General features: G+C 39.0%; 1 protein-coding gene across 4 annotated transcripts in view; it reads right to left on the bottom strand.

The window, feature by feature from the left end:
- Positions 1 to 20,374, bottom strand: part of efna2b (ephrin-A2b) — a 108,781-nt gene extending 88,407 nt beyond the window's left edge. For 2 of the 4 annotated variants that reach the window (XR_014087180.1, XM_081605960.1), the window contains exon 1: positions 17,013 to 17,777. Coding sequence is in view for 3 of the 4 variants with exons in the window: in XM_081605960.1 (XP_081462086.1) it covers positions 17,013 to 17,170 (158 nt within the window). In the remaining variant the exon portion in view is untranslated. Of the gene's footprint in view, positions 1 to 17,012; positions 17,778 to 19,153; positions 19,242 to 19,388; positions 19,495 to 20,194 lie in introns of those variants that run through there. The other 2 variants (XM_081605961.1, XM_081605962.1) reach the window with 2 other exon arrangements.
- Positions 20,375 to 22,025: the final 1,651 nt, after the last annotated feature.

The raw sequence follows: 22,025 nt of genomic DNA, 5'->3' as shown, positions 1-22,025 counted from the left end.
AAACGCAAATTTACAACATATACACTGAAAAAACACAATCCTGCCAAGTATTTCGGTCTAATTTATCGCATAAATATCATCAAGACAAAACCTACAAGTAACTTTTCAGCTCGTTTTAAATAATTTATTTATTTAAATAATAAATAATAGCCGTGTTTAAGAAGCAGTGCTGATTCTCAAACAGCACTGGTTCCACTGACGGTTTATTATAGTGTTATAAGTGAAACAATCAAACTTTTCCATCAAATTTAAGGAATACTTCCCTCTCCCAAAACCTCTTCCTGACCTCGTCATGAAGTCGTAGTGTTGACGACCAGCACTGCGTCATTTCCTGTCATGCATCAGGCGTGACGTCACGCTGCAATGTGTCAATAAGGAAACACAAAGGATTCCCGTCACTGCAGGACGGACATCGAACCACCGCGACGCTTCAGGCCAGCTGATTTAAACCTCCCTGCATGTCTGCAGAGGTCTGGTAATGAACCAGGAAAACATCCGACTCCACTGGTCAGGTTACCGTTTTAAACATTTATCATTTCCTCCACTTTTGGAGGAAATCAGCATCTGTAACAGCCATTAAAGTGAAAAACTCAACGCGGGCTTGGCTAACGCGTCTTCTGAAGAATTCATAACCATTTCCTTTACCATCATTTATCCTTTGCTCTCATCCATCAACTTTTTCCTGCTACAATCGACGTTTAATGGAAACAAAGTCAGGACAAAGTGTGGGATGTGGAAAAAGCCATAAATATGGTCCTAAAGTTGTGGTTTCTTTGCAGAAGCAACACTGAGTGAGTGTGAAATTGGTCCCTGTATCAGTTTTTAATCTTCTCCAGATGTCCAGGTAGCTCAGAGGTTCCAACAGTCCACACAATGGAAAGCCGAGTTATCCAAGCGCAGCAGAAAATCTGCGTTTTGCAAAAATACCAGCATTAGTGTCAGCAGGTCCTGAGGGAGGATCTCTGGCTGGTTTGTGACGGCAGACAGGAGGAAACTTGACAAATGAAAGGAAATAAATTGAAGGTTTTCAGAGGTTCTACTTCGCTGCCTGTTCTTCACGTCGCCGCCATTTAAAACCTGAGCTCCACAAACGGATCATGATCAGGTTTCTGACCAACTCAGCTTAACTGGATCTTAAAGAACCAGAGCTCTTTCCACACCTGGTGGTTTTATTGGGAACCAAAGTCGAGCGTCTGCTCCGAGTCAAACCAACCAAACCTTTTCACGTCCACAGAAGGAAAAACAACGTTACTGAATTTTAGGCAGCGTTATTTTTATTTTGTGATTTTAAAAGGATTTAAGTATTTCTAGTATTAAAAAGGTTCAATGGAAATTCTGCAGAATGAGCCCATTTTTTGAAAATCAAATTAATCGTTAGAATACACGAATAATCAGTAGATTAACTGCGCATCAATTAGGGCTGAAACGATTCCTCGAGTGATTCGAGTACCTCGATTATTAAAATTCCTCGAGGAAAATGTTCCTGCCTCGAAGCTTCGTTAATTTATGTTTTATCATTTAGCGCACCGTGTTTCAGCCGGAACATTATCTGCGTTGCGCGGAGCTCTGACTTCCGCCTCTGAGTTGTTGACGGAAGCTACGTGTTAGCGGCATAACGTCCAATCTTCAAGTTCGGCCCGCGGGGATTTTACTGATTGGTGATAATTCCGGGTTTTCATCGTTTTTGTGGGACCAATAAACATCCTTAAAATGACCGGCGCGATGCCGGGAGTCCGGCAGCCTTTCTGCTCCGGAGCTGCTGGTTGAACGGCGGGAAGAAGCTGAGGAGGATTTCTACAGGTGAGCGGAGAGACTGAACACGGCGGGCGGCTGAGGGTTGATGCTTACAGGGTAAGAGCAGCTTTACGGACGAACCGCACAATAAACTTATATCATCCCGGTCTGAACAAACGGGAGGCGGAACATGGCTGGTAGATGAGTTTCTGAACGGAGGAGCCGTAAATATCCCGTGTTTCTCCCCCGGTCTACAAAACAGTAACTGGTAGGGAAGCTCAAAGGTGGAAAAAATAGACTGATGTTGATATCCGATAGTAACACTGGTGTTATGGAAGATTTACCAATATTTTATTTCATAATTGTTTTTATCCGATTACTCGATTAATCGTAAGAAAAATCTATAGATTACTCGATTACTAAAATAATCGTTTACAACAGCCCTAGCATCAATAGACTGATCGATAATTAAAAGACACTTTGGGTTAAATTCACACCATTTTAAAACCTGGATCATTTTTACCTAGAATTAAGACGGGGTGTACTTTCTTTTCAGTGACTCCATAAGCACCAATGTGTTCTGAACCAACATGGCCGCCGCCGTGTGACAGAAAATGGTTCAAAGACTTCCTGACTACAGATCTTCACTGTCCTCCACGGTCAGGACAGTGGAATGGTTTCATCTTCCCGAACTTCTACTTTTGTCGTGGAAACCATGTTGACTCCCTCACAGTTTCCTCTCTGCAAACCAGGAGGTGAAAACGCATCTAATTGGTGTTTTCCGTACGCTTAAAACTCTCCGGTGAAACCAAACTGTTGCACATCGTTACATCACTGCTGCTTCCAAAAAGCAAGTCTACAGAAACGCCTTTAAATGCACTTCAGTCAAATCTGATCACCTGGTTTGGAGCAAATTACGATTTATTAGAAGTTTCTGTTTAAACAAGGAATAAGAGACAATTAATAACTTCAACTTATGATGAAATGAAGAAAATCAGGAATCTACTGGAGTCAGACATTTCAGTAAACTTCAGAAAAATGGAGACTACCTGGAATATTCTTTTGTCAATTAAATTAAAGCAGTTTTTATCTTCATGCTGCTAAATCACATCCATCAACCCCTCAAGTTTTACCATCAGTTTACAGATAATAGACATCTGGTTCTGGTTCTGCTCTGCATCCAGAACCAAACACGGAGAAGCAGCAATCAGCCTCTACGCTTCACAAATCTGGAAGAAACTTCCAAACAACTGCAAAACAGCCGAAACACCGAGTTCCTTTAGATCTAGATGAAAATCAGAGCTGGTTAGTTTATTCTGACCCATAAAAACTGGAGCATTGGTCAGTAAATATGATGTATATATGATATACATTTGCTTGATGATGGTTTTTGATCCAATGTAACGTCTTTTGCTGGTTAAAACCTGCTGTTCCGAACGGCCCGGTTGCTGAAATGTGCGATAGAAACAAACCTCCTGTTGGCAGCCGCGTCCTGGCCTGGACTCTTGCATGTTTTCTGGGGACTCCGGCTTTCGAACCAACACCAAAACTACGACCTCCAGGTTCACTGGTCTCTCTTGATCGCCGTTTGATGACACAACTGGATGATGGATGTCGTGTTCGGCTTCCAGCTTTAAATTCAACGTCGTTGACGAAAAGAACGTCGTGTTCACAGTTGGGGTTAAAGGTCATGGTTCTGGTTAGGATCAGGTTTAAGACGGTGACAGAAAGTGTTTTGTTTGCGTGGTTAAACGTGCTTCACCTTGTCGTCACTTTGAAGGACGATGTGTTGGAAAAACGGGCAAAGAAGGCAAAACTCGGCTCGACGCGTTTTTATTAAACCTCCAAAATATTCCAATATTTCCTCCAATCCCATGAACTCACTGATTTAAATTGAAAGAGAAAGACTTCTAACATTACTGCTATGAAATAAAAGCAGATAAAATCCCTTAATGTCAAGATTTTCTCCTCAATGTGCTTCTGCCTGAAAGCAGGAGGCGTTGAAGGTTTATTTTATGCAGCGAATTAGCAGAAATCTCTTTATTTGTAACCTAAAACAGGCTGAAACCAGGACAGAAAGTAATGTAGCAGCTTGAAGTGGTTCCATCTTAAAACCACACAGACACTTGAAAGCCTGGGATTTAATTTAAGTGACAGTCATCATCCATTAGGACTAATAACTGCATCTAACCTCGGAAAAATTACCGTTTATTTTCATTTTTAAATTCACTTTAAGGTTTGCTATTCAGAATCTCAAGCATTTCCAAAAGTCATATAATAAAAAGGTGAAAAAAGCAAGTTTACATGAAGAAATGTTAGAAAAAAACAAGATTTTTTAAAATAATAAATCAGAGCTGAAATATGGAGGACCAAAACTGACAAAATTCAAAATAAAAGTTTTGTTTTCCCTTACATTTTTGTCAAGAAATGTATCCAATCCAATCCAACTTTATTTATAAAGCACTTTAAAACAACCACAGCTGATACAAAGTGCTGTACATTAAAACACAACATAACAATAAAAAAATAACTTACAGTTTAAAGACAAAAATATACAATTTAAAACTAGATGGTGTTGAAAGCCAAGTTTTAAGACGAGCTTTAAAAGTGGACAGTGAAGTGGACAGTGACCTGCAAAGGCAAGTCGGTCCATAACTTTGGGCCCATGAGAGAGAAAGTTCTGTCCTCTCTGAGCTTCCTTCTGGACCTCGGTACCTCCAGGAGCAGCTGGACCTGAGAGACCGATAGGGTACGTAGGGGTGAAGAAGCTCAGAGAGGTAAACTGGGGCAAGATTCTGTAGTGATTTAAAAACAAACATAAGAATCTCAAAATGAATCCTAAAATATACAGGCAGCCAGTGAAGTGAGGCCAGGTCAGGGGTCACATGTTCCCTCTTTCCAGTTCCTGTTAGAAGTGGTGCAGCAGCATCTGAACCAGCTGCAGACGTGAGAGCAGCGACTGACTGACTCCCAGATAAAGGGAGTTACGGTAATCCAACCGAGTGGAAATAAAAGCCTGGATCACTGTTTCAAAATGGAAAGAAAAGATTTCACTGACGCCAGTCGCCTTAAATGATCAAAGCTGGACTTAACCACGGCTCTGATTTGGCTGTCCAGTTTAAAATCACTGTCCACCTTAAAACCAAGATCTGCAATAACGGGTTTAAAATATACCTCCAAGGGTCCCAGGTCAAAATTTCATTCACATTTTCCTTATATATGCGTTTCTGTAAAGAAATCCATTTGATTTTTCCTTATACATTCGTCAAAATATGAATGTATCATCAAAAATGCATATGCAAGGAAAAGAAAAAATAAGTATATTTCTGTTTTTATTGCTAATTATGTCAGCTTTTGTCCTCCATACAGCAGCACTTTCTGGTGGATGTGAATGAGCTGGGAGACTAAGCGAGCGCTCGGCCATTTTCAGCTCCGTCACGAAGAAAACGTCTTATTAGAGAGCAGCAGCAGCAGCAGCAGCGACATAATTAACAGCCCACATGTGTCTCACTCTGCGCGTCTCTCTGGGACCGACTCGTCTCGGTTTCCTTTCTGGATCCGGATGACAGAGGCGATAAAGCCTGCCGAGAATTACGAGGTTGTAATGAAGAGCTAAACGTGCTTCAATAACCCAAACCGCTCATTTACGCTCAAACGGTGCCACTTTTCCACGATTTATCACTCATTTTTATCAACCCGGATTCAGATTCAGGATCTCCGACATGTCACTCCAACCTCCAAGACAAAAAAACACGAAAATGTTTAAATTACTTCCATACACGAACTACTGAGGAGATCTGGATAAACTCGTATGAAACGAGCAAAACCCCAGAAGAAAGTGAATTAAATCTGCGTCTGACGCTTTAAAACTTTATGATCAGCCGGTTATTATAAACGGTTTGAAATAAACAGTGAAAATTATTTACTTGGAATAATTAAAGATTAGGACGAATATTAAAAACAACCATTAAAGGGATTCAGGAATTCAAGAGTTAAAAATGTGTTTTTCACTTTTAAAATAGAAAGAAATTATGAAAATCCTTTGCTAAACAAATACTATGAGGTTTAATTGTTTTCTTTTCTACAGGCTGAATTTCATAAAAGTTTTGGAAAAATATACAGAAAAGATTGTTTTTGATTTTTATGACGCTTTGAGTGTAAAAAAGTGAAGCTTCGGTTGACAGGTGTTTAAATATCGTTCACCTTTTTCAGTACAAATTGATTTTTTTCTTTCATTTTCACTGAAAAAAAATGACACAAACAATAAATAGACTTAAACTTCAACCGAAATGTGGGCTCATTTTTAAAGCAATACCAAAAAAGAAAAAAGATTTTAAAAAATAAATTAGAAAGAGTAAAGTTTCATTCAGAGGAGGGGGGGGGGGGGGGGGAGATCTGACCCCGGCTTAACAAAATGGCGGCTGCAGTGATGCGTTACCGCTTTCTTTTCCTGAACCAAACCGGCTGCCATTTTCTCCTCCAGCGGTGCAGAGCTGCAGGGAGGCCAAACTGGGAGAAAAACTCCAGAAACCAGTTCAGCCACATCAAATTGGGGTCGTTTTCAGATGGAGAGGCGGCTGAGCGGCGTTAGCATGCAGCTAACCAGTCATTAACAAACATTAACCACCGATTAACGACCAACACACAGCAGAGAAATCAACCATCAAGATTTAGAAACTTTAGATCAGGGGTGTCCAAACTTTTTGTCACCTGGGGGGAAAAAAATCTGAGTCAAACGTATTCCAAGAAAAACAAAAAATGTTGTCCAATTTTTTCTGTAAATCCAAAACTTAAAGATTTTTAAAAAGGATTTTGCACATTTTCTGTATGAAAGCAAAGAATTTATTCAGCTATAAAAACGATTGCTACATTTATCTGAGTTTAATAAATTATAGAAAAGCTGATTTTGATGCAGCAAAGTCGTCAAACGTCGTTCTACTTATTACTAAAGTTTGGCTGTAAAAACACAAATACTTTGTCTATTGAAAGAAAATTATGTATAATAATTTTCTCGCAATTATTAGACATATTTAAACTGGAGTTGAGGGCCACAAATGGCCCCCGGGCCGCACTTTGGACACCCCTGCTTTAGATCATTATTCATACATCATTACTGGTTTTAAACTCAAATTAAATCTTTTTTATTCCCTGAAATTAATGTATTCATAAATTAAAAATGATTAAATGAATCGGTCTCTCAGTGAAAGTGCTCAACCTTTTCATTTTTCCACATTTCAGACCATCTTTCACTGGGACTTGGGGACATAAATGGAGCTTCGCTGTGGAGTGGGAGGAGAGCGACGGATTATCCAACAACTCAAACTCAGCCAGATTGAATAGAAAATATAACTGAGCATCATTTATCACTGATTCCAGATTCAGCCTTGGGTCTGGACTTTGACTACACCATTCTAATACACAGATATGCCTAAACCAGAGAGACCCGCAACAAAACACCTGAATCCTCGCATCAACAATCATCGGAACCACATGTGTCAAACTCGTGGCCCGTGGGCCAAATGTGGCCCGCTGTAGCTTTCCAAGTGGCCCTCTGGTCTCCAGATGCCAAGTCACATCAATCAGTCCCTCCAGTTATTCACAATTCTGCGATCACAGAAATTCACACATAATCAACGGATCCCTGAATATTTTTGTGCAAATGCGTAACTGTGAGTTCATATCAAAATGGACTCTTAAAGAGGCAGCATCATGTTTTGCAGGCACATAAAACCATTTTATAGCCACTTATGTTACCTTCAGTTGTTATGAAAATGCTATACGCATCAAATATGACTTAATAAAGAAATCTGACTTTGTAATTTAAGACTTTGAAATTGGGTGTCTGTCTCTTTAAAACCTCCTGCTCTTTCTGAAGCTCTGCCTTCAGGACGTCGTCCCAATATGGCTCCTCTATTAACCCTTTCACAACGTTTTACCAGCGTTGCTCTGAGCAGCAGCTCCACCAGGTGTTTGCCAATTGCTGCTGGCTAGTCTGAAGGAGCTGAGAGGGGGAGGGGCTGCGGCTGGAAGGCGGTGCTAGGTCCACCCAAGCGTTTGGCACAGCTGAACGGTTGCCATGGAGATTAAAGGATTTCTGAAACATGTAGGAAAGAATCAAAGCAGCACTCCAGGATTGTTTTAGATGAGGGGAAAAACATTATAAAAAAGTTTATTTTACACGATACCTTTCCTTTAAGTTCCCAAATGAGAGTTTCTCTCCCATCTTTACATTTTAACCCGATTGGTTGAGGGAACATTCAAAACTGACCAATCAGAGAGAAGACGATGACGAAGACCTTCGATGCACCACAACAGCTAAGGTCTGAATGTAATGAAGAATTATTTTTCTTGCATAATTCCTGCATAAATGTTCCAATTTTATTTCAGATGTGAGAAGATCAAACTGCCTTTATTGCAGCGTGTTGTTGAACTCTGCGGTCCCTCCGGTGCAGAAACAGCGACTCGTCTGAGCGTCAACTCGTGTTTTCCAGCCTCACACGTTGGTTTTTATTGAATCCATCAGGAACTTCTCACCCGGATCCCTTCGGCGGCCTCAGGACATTTTCTGGAGGTCTCTCTCTCTCTGCTTTGAGGGAACCTTAATGAAGTTAACATTTTTGGGGGTTTTGGGTTGAGGGAGGCGGCGCAGCGGTAACAGAGGACCGTTTTACTTCCTCATAATTCTATTTAGTGAGACAAGAGTCGAGCCATAACCAAAAAATGTTTCATTTAACCTCAGACTGAACAGCCAGTCTGGTGGAGGAAACCAACACAAAGATCTTCAGTCTGAGGAAAAACATCTGCAGGAGAGAAACGCCGATTGATCTGAACATTTAATTTCTTCTTCAACTTCAACAGCGACGATTCCAACAGGCAGCGACTCGTAGGAGTCGAAGATAAAGTTTATACGAACGCTGATGATTCTCAAACATGAGGATTGGATTAGCGTGACATTCATTAACGACCTGGAGTTCAGGAACGCTGCAGAAAACTAAAGGAAATGCTTTGAAACCTCATTACATGTTTCGACTGGAGGCGGGACAAAAACAGATGGTTTTCCAGCTTAGCGTAAAACCATCGAGGTCACGGCAGCTAGCGGCTCTCTGGGAGGGTGGAGATTATCACCAAGTTAAATGTTATGAATCGTTAAGAATAAGAATCAGGTCTTTAGTGTTACGACGCGTCCTTTAGATTTATTATCTAACCTGAAAGGTTTTTCACTGAAATTGCCACTGAACTTTGTCATATTTATGGTTTGTTTTTACTTTTTATATTTTCCATCTTCATTCTTTTTTATCATTTTTCTTCCCCTCTTTGTTCCCTATTCCCAATTTTCCTTTTGTTTCTTTTTTATGTTACTTTCCTGAAGCCTGGTAGCTAGCGTAGCGCTAGCATAGTAGCCAGCATGGTAGCTAATGTGGTAGCTAGCATAATAGCTAGTGTGGTTTATTTGAATTGTCCTGTAGTTGTTTTGCACAGGACCTTGAACACAGTGAAGCTTATTACTGTTGTTTAAACCCCACAACTGTCCGTATTGTTGGCTTTGATAGTTTTACAAATTTCTCCCCTGGTTGTTGAAAAAGATCAACAAATAAAGATGAATTCAAAGATATAATTAAATTCAGATTCACACTTCTTTACATGACTGGTGTCCTAAAGAAGTGTATTAGAAAGAGGAATATTTGTAGGAGCAGTTTGTGGCACAATAATTACTGTGACACACAATTAATAGTCATTATTGTCAGTTTTATTGTTCTCAAAATAGTATTGTGATAAAGCTAAGTTTTACTTACGAAATGGAGGTCGGCAGTCGACAAATTTGTTTTATTTTTTCTAAATTAATTTTGGGACATTTTATATCTATTGTATATCGCAGTAAACGTGAATCGCCATTTTTATGGAAATGGATTTTTTGGCACACCGCTAAATGCTGCGCTGACGGGATTCCCTGAATCTGTGCCTCGGCTTCCTGAAGGTCCAGCCACGCATGCAGGCTCCACATCGTGGATTTGCTGCTGCCACAGCTGTCAGCACACTACGCTACACTTCGCCCAGGACCCAGAAACGTTGCCACCGAAATAATAAACCACCACAACCTCGCTGGGGGAGCCCTGCCTTCAGGGAACTCTCACACTCCATCACACCGCCTTACCAATACGCTGAAAAAACCCTGGCTGCTTATTTCCAACCATCCACTGTGGAAAAAAAATGCTTTTTATGGCTAGATTCAAAGCTAAAGACAGAGATAATTTGGCGTTTTTCCTCAAAACCCTCCCAAATTCCTGATTCATGAGCCAACAGGGTTAACAACTCTTCGTTCTGTCCAGTGGCTAACTGGTGCAATATGTGGAAGTTTATTTGTTATTTAAGTTTGGTGACAAAATAAATTTCATGCAGATGTTTTAAAATGCTAATTGTATGACTAAACAGTAGTTCTCACACAAGGCAATCAGATCCGTCACATTTCTGTTCCTGTACATATTTTAACACGTTAGGAGTTAAATTTTTGATTTTAAAAATTGCTTGACTTTTTTTTTTTTTTTTTTACAATAAATTGTCCAATATTTTAGTTTTTTATTTTTAGGAATTTTGTCTCGTTTTAGTTTTTTTGTAATCTGAAGCAAAGAATTAAATTATTTTATTTAGAAATGATTTTAAATAGAGAAAATCTGTTACTACAGCTTTCCATATATGCTGCTTATTTTCTGGCCTTTTATGGACAACATGGTTCTTAACCACTGAATTTTTATGACTGAAAACAGTTTCTGATGCCAAAACTCATCAAGTGCCACTTTGATTTCTTTATAATAATTAATGCGTTTCTGACTTTCTTTCTGTTCCCAGAAAGATGTTGACATTAGCGAAATGACTCACTGACAGAATGAATGAGATCAGACTGGATTAAAATAGAAAACACAGTAAACACAAACCACAGACAGACACTCAGCTACTTACAGGAACATTTAAATAAAAATCAGATGGGAAAGCAGCCGGCCCTCCTGCAGAGAGCAGCGCTAAGACCTGAGCCGAGTGGAATCAGGGGAGGAGGGAAAAGACGTCTTATTGTGTCGTCTAACGTTTTAAAAAAGAAGGATTTTGTTTTGACAGACGTCACTGAGAAAGGAAAGGGTGTCTGAGAACAGCATGGAATCCAACATTTCCTGGATCCCGACGTCTGGAAGCAGATTCAAACATTTAAATGGATACAAGAATCGCTTTACAAGAAATATTTGCTTATAACACAAAGTTTTAAATCCAGCTTCTTCCTTCGCCTGGTTCTGGCTCAAAATCACAACCATCACATTTTCCTGTTCAGACTCAGTTACTTTAACGGGTATAAAACCAATAAAGTTGAACAGTTTCTTGTGAACAGAAACAGAAAAACATTAAAAATCTGACTACAACTGATGGCTTCCGTTTTAACATTTAGTCAAGAAAAACACAAAATGCAAACGTGTGGAACGAAATACGGTAGAAAAATAAAATCCCATTTGTGTTAATTGGTTAGAAATGCCGGTCCGCCAATCAAGCAAACGTTGAACTATCCCAACTTCTAGTTTTCTTAGATCGTGTCTCTTGAACGTTTTCTAAACGGGCAACTAATAACGTCCCAAACCGAAAAACAAAATGGAAATGTAGGTCTGATAAAAAACAATTAATAAATACAAACAAATTGTCTGCAAGTTTCTGCTTTCAGGCGTCTTCTTGGATACGATTAACATAAAACAAATCTCTGAAAATAAGTTACTGTACGTTTGTTTTATCCACCATTAAATGTGTCCATCGTTTAAAGGGAGAATCTATAATCCGTCTAGTTTTTTTAGATCTGTGTTTGAGGGCAGAGTCTGGAGTGGCATTTTCCAGACATACAAAAAAACATTAATAAGTTATATCTATATCCTATATTAATATTGCTGTTATGGTTGATAACCAATATTTACCAATATTATTTATATTTCTCTACCGTTTCGACAGCTTTGGGAAAAGAAACAAAAAACAGATAGAAAATAAATATCGGGCCAATACCGATATGTTAAAAAATTACTAATATCGGCCGATACCGATGTTGTTATATTGTTCATCTCTAAACAAGCTATTTTAATCGTGGGATTAATTGAATAATTCGTATTGCGGCAAGTTTAACAACAGCCAAAGTAAAATAAATAATCAAGAAACTAAAACGGATAAAAACAATAGCTTGACTACTTTGGTCAAACGTAGAAAACAAACTGCAACAAATGTTTTAAATTGTTTAAAAAGTACAATTAGTATCTCTAAATATAACGTAAAATAAATAACGACGCAGACGTCACTGACTAGACGGGTTCTTATGGATCGGACACATCGTCACCAATACCCAATCTGGAATCCTTTATCAATATCACGATCAATATCGGATCACTGCATCTCTATGCTGTCCCAAATCAAACATGGAGACCCCAGCTTTATGCTCACTTTATTTAATAATTTCTTTACGTTTCATAACTGGAAATTCCTGGTTTTCATACAAAATTGTAAAATGAAAATCCAAATTTTGTGTCTTTGATTTGGTGATTAGCTCTTGGAGAAGATGACGGGACAGGAGACCAATCTGTTTTGGTGCATCATGAATAAAAAAAGTTTTCATTTCTGTTGAAATCAGACAAAGATGCTGAAGTAGATCATCTGCAGTGTGAAAATACAGGAAACTGGATGTCCAACAGCTTAAACGAGAAAGAACGTCATTATCCAACTTCATAGGATCAATATTCTGAAGTATATCATTATTGTCTTTAATCATAAACGCTTAAACCAGATTCTCCTTTTTACAGCCATACTGTGCACCTCTTTATTGTTGGGACGAGTTGTGGTGTTGAAGCCCTTCAACCAAAAAGCTGGGGGCCATTTTGATGCCTGGATGAACATCGAATCCCTAAAAGAAAAAAGGGGGCAAGAGACCGAACCTGCGAGGATGGAAAAATGGAGGCATATGGACGAGTAGAGAAATCAGAAGTGAAGCGGACGGTTTGCACGTTTAGTGAAACACGAACAAAAGGAGAAAAGGATGCAAATTTTTTTAAACATTTGTACTTTACAATTTTTTTAGTCATTCTACGTTCGATCTCATCCGCTAAAACTATCGGACGTCTGTAAAACTGTCTTTATTTCCTAATAAACCTCTAATTATTCCTCATATAATCCGACTGCTGAGATCTGGAAGTGTCGGGAGGCAGCTCAGAACGAGATAAATAAATTTACACTTCATATGAAACCAACAACAAGGTCAGAAAGATTCAATTAGCACAAACTGAACAGGCCTCAGATTACAGGGCGAGTCCATTACAGACCGCTAAAACACGATCAATGTCGTTTAGATGCACCTTTTGACGTTCCCAAAACAACTTCATGATACAATTATGGGAAATTTGAGTTATTTTTGGACACATTTCACAGCCACAAGCCAAAATGTTGGGAGCAGAAGTTATAACGTCCGTGTTTTTATGAATGGAAACAGATTTTTTATGAATGAAGAGAGAAAAGTGGCAACTTGGACCCAAATGTGCCAATAAAAAAATATATTACTGCTGCAACGGCACAAAAGAAAGAAGAGAAACTACGAGCTGCTTCAAGGTCAGGAAATAAATAAATAAATAAAATCAGCCAATCACAATGAGACGAAAAGATCAGAAGAATTAAAACATGAGTGGACAACGAAGTCAAAGTATGTTCAAGTAGAAACATCAAATTTATCATATTAATCACGTTTTCATAAGAATTACAGATGAATGCATTAATAAAACAAGCAAGCTCTGCAGCCATTGTTGGAATTAGAGCTGCAGAAATCAATATTTTTCATTAGTTTTTAAGCTAATTTTCAATTACAATTTTTGGTAAGAAAAAAAAATCCTTTTTAGTTATGCAAACTAGTTCAAAGTTCAAAGTTCGCGGTTGAAGTTCTGAAGATGCACGGATGCGTCCGTCTACCAGCTGATCCCGATTCCTGGATTTTTATTGGCTAATTTTTAGCCTGCAGTTGAGTTTCCTTCGTAAAGTCGCTTGCTAACACAAACTGGACTCATTAAAAACTCGTACGATTCCAAAAACTTCTGTTAAAACAGCAAATTTCCAAGTTTGACGTCAAGTATGAGTCAGAAAATGTCTTTTTTTTTTGCATGACCTTTGACCCAGTTTAACTTAAAAAGGCACTAACTTCACAGTGTTTGCCCTCAACCTAAATGCTATTGTTTTTATATTTCTGCCTCTTTCTGAATCTGCATGTTTATGTTTGTAACACCTGAATTCATTAGTAAATTTTGTTGTTATTGTGCGGTTAACGTCTCCTGCATTCAAACCCAGAAACCCGTTAAAGTCGTGGGTCAGCAGAACGTGGAGGATTCGTGGTACATTGAGTTTATTTCATCAAGGCAAAATTCAAACCCATTTCGGGATTAATTCGCCCTTCGGCCATTTTATAATTCATAAAATAATTTCGTTGATTGGTTTTTCTCTGCTCATGTTATTTCAGATCAAATTAATTTTTTTTTTTTTATTAAATTACAGGTTTTTCAAAAACATTCAAAATATAATCCATTATAATCTGGGAGATTTTATCCTAAAATTACAAAATGGACTAAAAAAAATACAAATGAGGATCAAAATGGACAGGATTTAATATTTCAGTGAATTTAACCTAAAACATTTTAAAATTTTGCTTTAATCGTTCAGTTGACCGACGTTAAAATCAGTTTTCTGTGCAAACCGAACATTTTTAAACTATTGGAGGAGAGTTTGTCAGTTTTTGATACACACCAAATTATCTAATGAAAATATTTAGTCACTAGTGGAAATAAGCTGGTGTGGTGTAGCCGTGCAGATCACAGCCACGGCCGTTTTGGGTTCGATTCCCAACGTTGAGACGTTTGCTGCACGTCTTTCCTGTCAATTAAAGCCGCTGTGCCAAAATTAATATTCTTAATTTAAAATAATATTCGTCATTTAGAAAGCTGAAAAATAACACCTCGTACATAAAATGTCAGAAAATACGTTCTAATAAACTATCCAAAAGCAAACTGCAAAAATATGAAAGACGGTTTAACAATTTTGTTAGATAAAAATTACTTAGTTTTAAATAAGTAATTTTCTTATTTAAAAATCTGTCAAATTTTCTTTTTTTATTTTATTTTCCATTAAATTAGAGTTTAAACAATTTTTGTGTGTGTGAAAAAAGGTAATAAAAAAGTGAATATTTCAGGACGTCTGAGGCGTAGAAACGACACCCAACCCGTTTCCGTTCGTTCGGCCCAAACGACCCGCCAACACCAACGTTCCTGCAAACCCAAACGGATCTCTCAATCGCCCCCGAGCAGAACCGGTTACAGAACGGCGGTCTAAACCCTCTAATCGAGACCTAATCGGGCTGAACCACAGAACCGTCACGGCGGGTCGGCGAGCAGCAGGTTCCCCTCCTGAAATTTTCCGTGTGGCGTTTAATAGAAAACGGATTTCCTGCTGCAGATTAGCGGCGGAGAGGAGGAATCCTTTCTGGGTGTTTCATGAACTTCCATTAGCGATAAATTAACCGATGCTTCCCTGGACGCAAATATATTAATTCTCCAGTGAGAAAAATCGTTTTTTCTGCCTTGTTATTACAGGAACGCAGCAGGGACACAAACGATCAGGCAGCTGGAAACCCAGAACCTCACATCTGGAGGACCACACACACACCAACACACACACACACACACACACACACACACACCCCAACACACACACACACACACACCCCAACACACACTACAACTCTTTACGAGAACGGCCTGTAACTGCGTTTCCTGCAGCAGAAACTCTCCAGATCAAACTTTACGCTCCTGCTTTCTGTTGGGCTCAATATCATGCTTTTATTTTGAAAAAAAAAATTTTTAAATACACAAAGTTTTTTAAAAACCTAAAAAAAAAATCTCAAATAAAAAAATTCTTCCTTAGTAACACCTTCACATTATAATCCTGCAGTAATCCGCAAAACACCGCCGCCTCCTATTGGCCAGCTGAGGAGCCAATCAGAACGAACGACACTCTGCTGCTAGGCGCACAAAAAAAAAAAAGAGGAAATGTAAATGTACAAGTGAAGGTCAGAGGTCGCACAAAAATCGGATGTGTTCCAGACAATTTAACGAGTTTTGTGGCAAACAAAGAAAACCATTTTGTTGTGTTGAGGCAGTTAGAAACAGCCGGAGTCTGAAGTGACGAACGCAGCAGACAAAACGTCCGAGCAAATCAACGTCGACTTGCCGAAAAATCTACTGCGATTTCCCACGAACCGCGAAGACATCGTCGGATTTACTGCTGAACCAGCAACTCAGGACCAAACACAAACCGCTAACCTTCGCTGAAAATGGGAGACATTTCATATTTTGGTATAAAAAAATGGAAATTAACCGACACAAAAAAATCTCTGGCTACCGTTTCCATTAAAGAGCCATTATTAATTATAAAAATACATAAAAGTTTGATTCCTGTTTGTTATTTTGGGTCACATTTTCCCATAAATCAAATATTCTAGACCTTTGGACCAAACAAGATGTCACCTTGAGCCGGTCGTTGCGGCGAGAAGCCAGAAGCCATTTTTCCCTCATTACGGACTAAAAATACCATTTACTGTTAAAATGTACGCAACATCAGTTAATATCAAATGATTACAGATTTCCCTGCAAATGTTGGTTGAAAATAACCAGAATAGCAAGAAAATATGGAACCAACAGATCAGAACCCAAATTTATCAAGTTATGAACTGAAAACGGCAACAAATGTTACGTTTCTAGATTGAGAAAGAGAAAATAAATGGATTTTTCACATTTTGTAAAGAAAGAAATGCTTCGTTAATTTTCTATACATTTACATTTATGACGTTTGGGTGAAAGTTTTTCTCCAAGTTGCATCAACATCAATTATCAACATTTTATCCAAGATGGAGCTGAAAGGTAAAAAAACTGACAAATTTCACCTGTTGGATCAGAACCATTCGGGTCTCTGGTGCCAACCAGAACCAGAACCATTGGAGCTGAAGCTGCAGTTTCTAACATCTGGGAGGCGTTTTGGGTTTTTATCTGCACTGCTAAGACCCTGCAGGGCCCCGTTTCATTCCTCCAGAACTTAACGATTTATATTTGGGTTGATTTAAGGAAACTTTTCCAATTTAAAGTTTTTCCCAAATGTGACCTCAGGTCAAGATCCGAATCCGTTCCTCCAGGGAGCGCAGAGTTCGGATTAAAGGGCCAGTCCGGGTCTTTGTTGGGTCTTACCTGGGGTTGGTGCTGTTCCAGTAGACCGCGTACCGGTCGGAGATGAGCCGGTCGTCGGTAACGGCGCAGCAGAGTCCCAGCAGCAGCAGCAGCAGCAGCAGCCCGAGCAGCGGCGGCGGCCGCCCGGAGCGCGCCATGAGCGGCGGCGCGGCGAGCATCCGCGTCTCTTCGGTTCAGCTGTTCGCGAACCAGAACCGAAGCTCATGAAAAACAAACAAAGAATCACCGTTCTTCAGTCACTTTATATCCAGAGATCTTATTTACAGCAGGCTGGCTTCATTCCGCCGCTCACACGATCATCCATCCCATTCAGCGTCAGGACGCGCGGCTTCACGCTCCACAATCTAAAGTCAGGGAAAGACTCCGAGCGGGGGGAGACCTGCTCCAAACTTTCATTTTCACTCAGTCAGAACCGGGTCAGAACCGTGCGTCCTCGCTTTTCAGCTGGAATCTGAACTCGGCGGCGCGTTTACGCGCGGAGCGGCGCGGCGCCGGACACGGAGCTCATTCAGGATTTATGTCCGCTCTTATGTAACCTTCGGGTCCAACCGAGCGGATCCCCGGAGCTCCGCAAACTTCTGCTCACAAACTTTCAGAACCGGACCGAGCCGAGCCGAGCCGAGCGGACCGGGTCGGGTCGGACCCGTGCACACGGGAACAAAGAGAAAAGTTTAGTCGCAGCTGCAGGAGGAGCGTTTGGCTTGATTACCGGCTCAGCTCCAAACTGCAGCTCCCGGTGCGTCCCGCTGGGCGGGGCTTCGGGTGGGCGGGGCTTCCGAGTCAGCCATGCCTGAAGCCCCGCCCACCTCCAGCGGAGGAACCCCTTGTATTAAAAACGGTATTAAAAAAAGTGTGAAAACCTAAAACAAAGGCGAGTATTAGGGCAATTATTGATTGAAAAAATATAAAAGGAGCTAAAATCTGTCAAAAAAACTGATTTTGAGATTAATCTTAAAATTTTTTGAGAAAAACATGGAAATTTCTGAGTTTCAAAAAGTGAAAACTTTCAACTTGGTTTCAAACAATTTTCATGTTTTTCCTAGAACATTTCTGAGGTTAATCTAAAAAAATGTTTTTTTTTCTAGAAAATGTTAAATTTTTCATACTGAGAAATTTCAACGCTTTTTTATCTAAAAAATTGATTTAAGATAAAAGATAAAGGAGAATAAGGTCACGAATAGTCATACAAGAATAAAGTCATTATATTATGAAAATAAAGTCACAGTTTCAAGAGAATAAAGTTTAAGTGACACGAGAATAAAGTCAGAATGTTATAAGAATAAAGTCGTGATATTATGACTTTATTCTCATAATTTTATCCCTATCAGGATATCTGCAGCATTCAGAAAGTCACATGTAAGAGTTTTTAAGACATTTATGCCATTATGACGGTGTATTAGGTCCACACTAAAAAATGTTTCTTAAAAGTAACAGTAAAGAGTATTTCTGGCTGCTCCTTGTCTAAGTTCCCACAGTTTGGGGTTTTATGAGCTTCTCTGTTTTCCTTTAGTGTCTAATAAACTTTTAAACACTTGTTCAGGTCAGGTTTCCTGTTTGAAGTGGGTCCAAGTGGGCCCTGAAGAGGTGCAGCGCTCCCCAAACATTAGAAACATGTGACTCAGACAAAGTTTTAGGGTTACTCTGATTTTTCTCCGTCACGATAGAAACTCCCACCGTCCTGAGATCGATCTGGAAACTATAAATTATCGCAACCGTCTTCCTTCCTTGTCAATGTATGGTTTTTGATTTCAGGTAATTTCAATTAATTTGTTACTGATCCTGCAAATAACTCAATTCAAGATTGTGATCAAAGTCCCACCACTTATTTAAAGTAATCAAGACTTTCTCCCAAAAAATGTTTGTAGTTGTATTTTGTTAATTGCATTTAGGAGACCAAGAGGGACAAAGTAGGGTGGAAAATGGCAGAATATATAATTTACCTGCAAGCTAAGTTAGGATACTCTCTGTTTCCAACCGTCCCTTTATTTTTATTTTTGTTTGCTTAATAATGATTGTTGTAATTTCTGTCAGTAATAAATGTTTCAGATATGTTGTGTAATTGTAAAAAAAAGAAAGAAAAAGAAAAGAAAAGCAACAGACACTCCCTGGAGTGATGCTAACTAGCATGTCATGTTGCTCACCGTTTTCACTGCCACAGGGAGGAGGAGGAGTTACGATGCTATGTGGGGCCATGGGCTGCTCCTGGCACGGACTCATCTATTATTAAGTCTGGTAAAAGAAACGGGGACCAGTTAAAAATATGAATATCTTGCTAAACATTTCCTTTCACCGGTAAAATGCGGGCGAAATGGAGGCTAACGCTAGCTTGTAGCTAAGCTAGCTAAGCGAGCAGGTCGATAAACACCGTCTACCCACCTGTAACAAGGCGGCCGTTTTGCGGTTGGATTTTACGATGATGAAGATTTCAGGAGGCAGAGTCAGGTAGTAACAGCAGTGGGTTTATTCTCCTCACAGCATCAATACACAGACAATAATTATTTCTCTTCACAGGTGAAAACTGAAGGCTTAAATAGTCTCAGCTGTGTTGGACTCAACCACTTCCACTTCACAGTGGGATCTCCCTTAACAAATCTCCACCTATTTAAATAAAATACACTTTAATAAATATAAACATTTAAATTTACTTTTTATAAATATTTCATATTTTATCCTACACCAAATGAAACACCACAAAAACCCATAAACGATTATCTCCCCACACTTTTCAATGGCCTCTCCCAGAACCTATAAATGGTATCTGGACCCCCGGGGTAGTATTTGCCCAAACACCCTGGACAGGACACAGAAAAGACAGGTGAGTCACTCAATATCAGCACTCCACACTTTACAGATCATGCACACACATTTGTTCATTTTTACCCACCAGTAGCTCATTGCTCTGAGTAACAATTATCCTCCCTCCACAGGCAACCAGCTCACTTTCCAATGACGAGCAGCTGTGCAGAGCCCAGAACAAAATGCTACATGCTAATTACTAACAATACTCAATAAATACCATTAAAACTTCTCGTGTGCAAATTGCTATTTATGTGCAAATCTCTGCTTAAAGTGCAGTGCTAAATAAAGTGCTTGTTCATAAAGTGCAAAAAGTGCATTTAAAGTGCTATACAGTGATTTAAGTAAAAGTAGACCCAGTAATGAAGCTCTCTTCATTACACCACCGCTCTTGGTGAAAAACTAGGTTGTAAATTGACGCCAATTCTTTTGTCTTCTTTTCTGAAAAATGGATTTTATTACTTTCTGCTCATTGTGACTGCCGTTCATGTCTTTTACAAACTGCTACAAAACACCGTTACCGTCAACTAAAGCAAAAACGAACCGTTTTAAACAGATGCTGGGGGTGTTCGGTAAAAATGGACGTTTTGCCTTTTGGTCTGTGAATGATAACATTTAATTTTTACTGTCAAAAACAAGCACAACAATGACATGAATCATTTTTATTTTTGACGGGGACCCAAAATTATGTTTTTATATTTATAAAAAAAAACTTCTTCTTTTTTTAATTGTCCAAAATGATCCAGTGAACAAGCTTATTTATGCAATAATGGTGTTTCTTATTCAATGGAGACGCTGCTATTGCGAAACTGTGTTTTTGCGTCATTACTGGAATGTCTACAAAGTTTTGCACACATTTTTAATGGAAGGGTAGCTACAGGATTTCCATTCACCTTAAAACTGCAAATTGAAATGACAAAAATAGATTTGCTTAATGGAAACATCCCAATTTTGAAGAAACACATTTTTGCATAAATTTTTTTTAGCTAGTTTCTGGCTATTTCGAAAGTCGTGTATTTTGCAAAACTGCAATGGAAACTTTTTTTTTTCCATCACATGAGTCATGTGATCAATGGGTTACTGCTGTTGGAAACGACGAAGAAGACAACAGGAAGTGGTAGGAGGATGAAGGCGCTGCATGGTTTTTAATGGCTTACTTTAATGACTGATCCAGCGTTTTCACAGGCAATTTTAATTTCGCTTCTTATTTATTGGAAACACCAACATTTTGTCAGTCTCCAGTTTCTTGGTTCCTGTTGCCTCCTCTTCGCCCCTCAGCTGCTCGGCCTGGAGCTGAAGCTGCTGCTTTGCCCTCTGAAGCAGTGAGGAGTTTCCTCCTCTCATCCAGTGATTCAGCACTCATAAATATTTCACAGTCAGCTTTGGAGGGAAAAGCAAAGGATAGAGGGAGGAAGAGGAATACAGATGAATCTTTAATTCTTGCTTTTAAAATAGAACCAACGGATTAATGCGAGCTGCTCTATGAAACTTTCAGAGGCTTCCGTGAATAAAAGCAGAGGGTTGAACGACGGAGGAAGAAGAATCGCAAAGCATCGCATCATCAGCGTATGTTTGAGCGTCTGGGTCAGGTGAGACGGTCCAGGTCAGCAGCCACAGCGAACATCAGCGTCAAACACTCAGACTTCAAAATAATACCAGAATAAAGTCAACAGTGTAGAAGAAAGTCATAATATTACTAGAAAAAAGTTGTAATAGTATGAAAATAAAGACTTAATATGAATATAAATTCATAATATGACCAAAAAAGTACCAACATGAGAATAAAGTTGTATTAAAACAAGAATAGTTGTACGACAATAAAATCATAATTACTTTACTTGCGTAAAATAAAGTCGTAATACTAGAAATAAAATGTGATACTGCTAGAAAAATGTTGAAATAATATGAGAATAGTTGTGATAACATTTTATTTATGCCTTGGGTTTTACTCACAGTGGGTTCAGATGAACAAACCGGCTCTGTTTGTAAAAATAAACCTGATTTTATCATCAGTTCGGTTGAAGAATTATGAAATCAGGTCACAAATCAGCATCTTTAAGCTCTTTTCTAACATCATTTAAAGTTTTGTTCTTCCATGTTTATATTTATGTTCAGTTTATTCCAGACTCTTTTCCAGAAGAAGCTCAGCTTCGTTTTTGTTTTTTAAATTTAAATTAACTACATGAATACAAAACATTCAGGTGCTCAAGTTCTTCA

The sequence above is a fragment of the Poecilia reticulata genome, chromosome 4 (genome assembly GCF_904066995.2).
Source record: "Poecilia reticulata chromosome 4, P_reticulata-male-v2, whole genome shotgun sequence".
Taxonomy (NCBI): Eukaryota; Metazoa; Chordata; class Actinopteri; order Cyprinodontiformes; family Poeciliidae; genus Poecilia; species Poecilia reticulata.
This window is presented reverse-complemented; position numbering and strand designations above follow the sequence as displayed.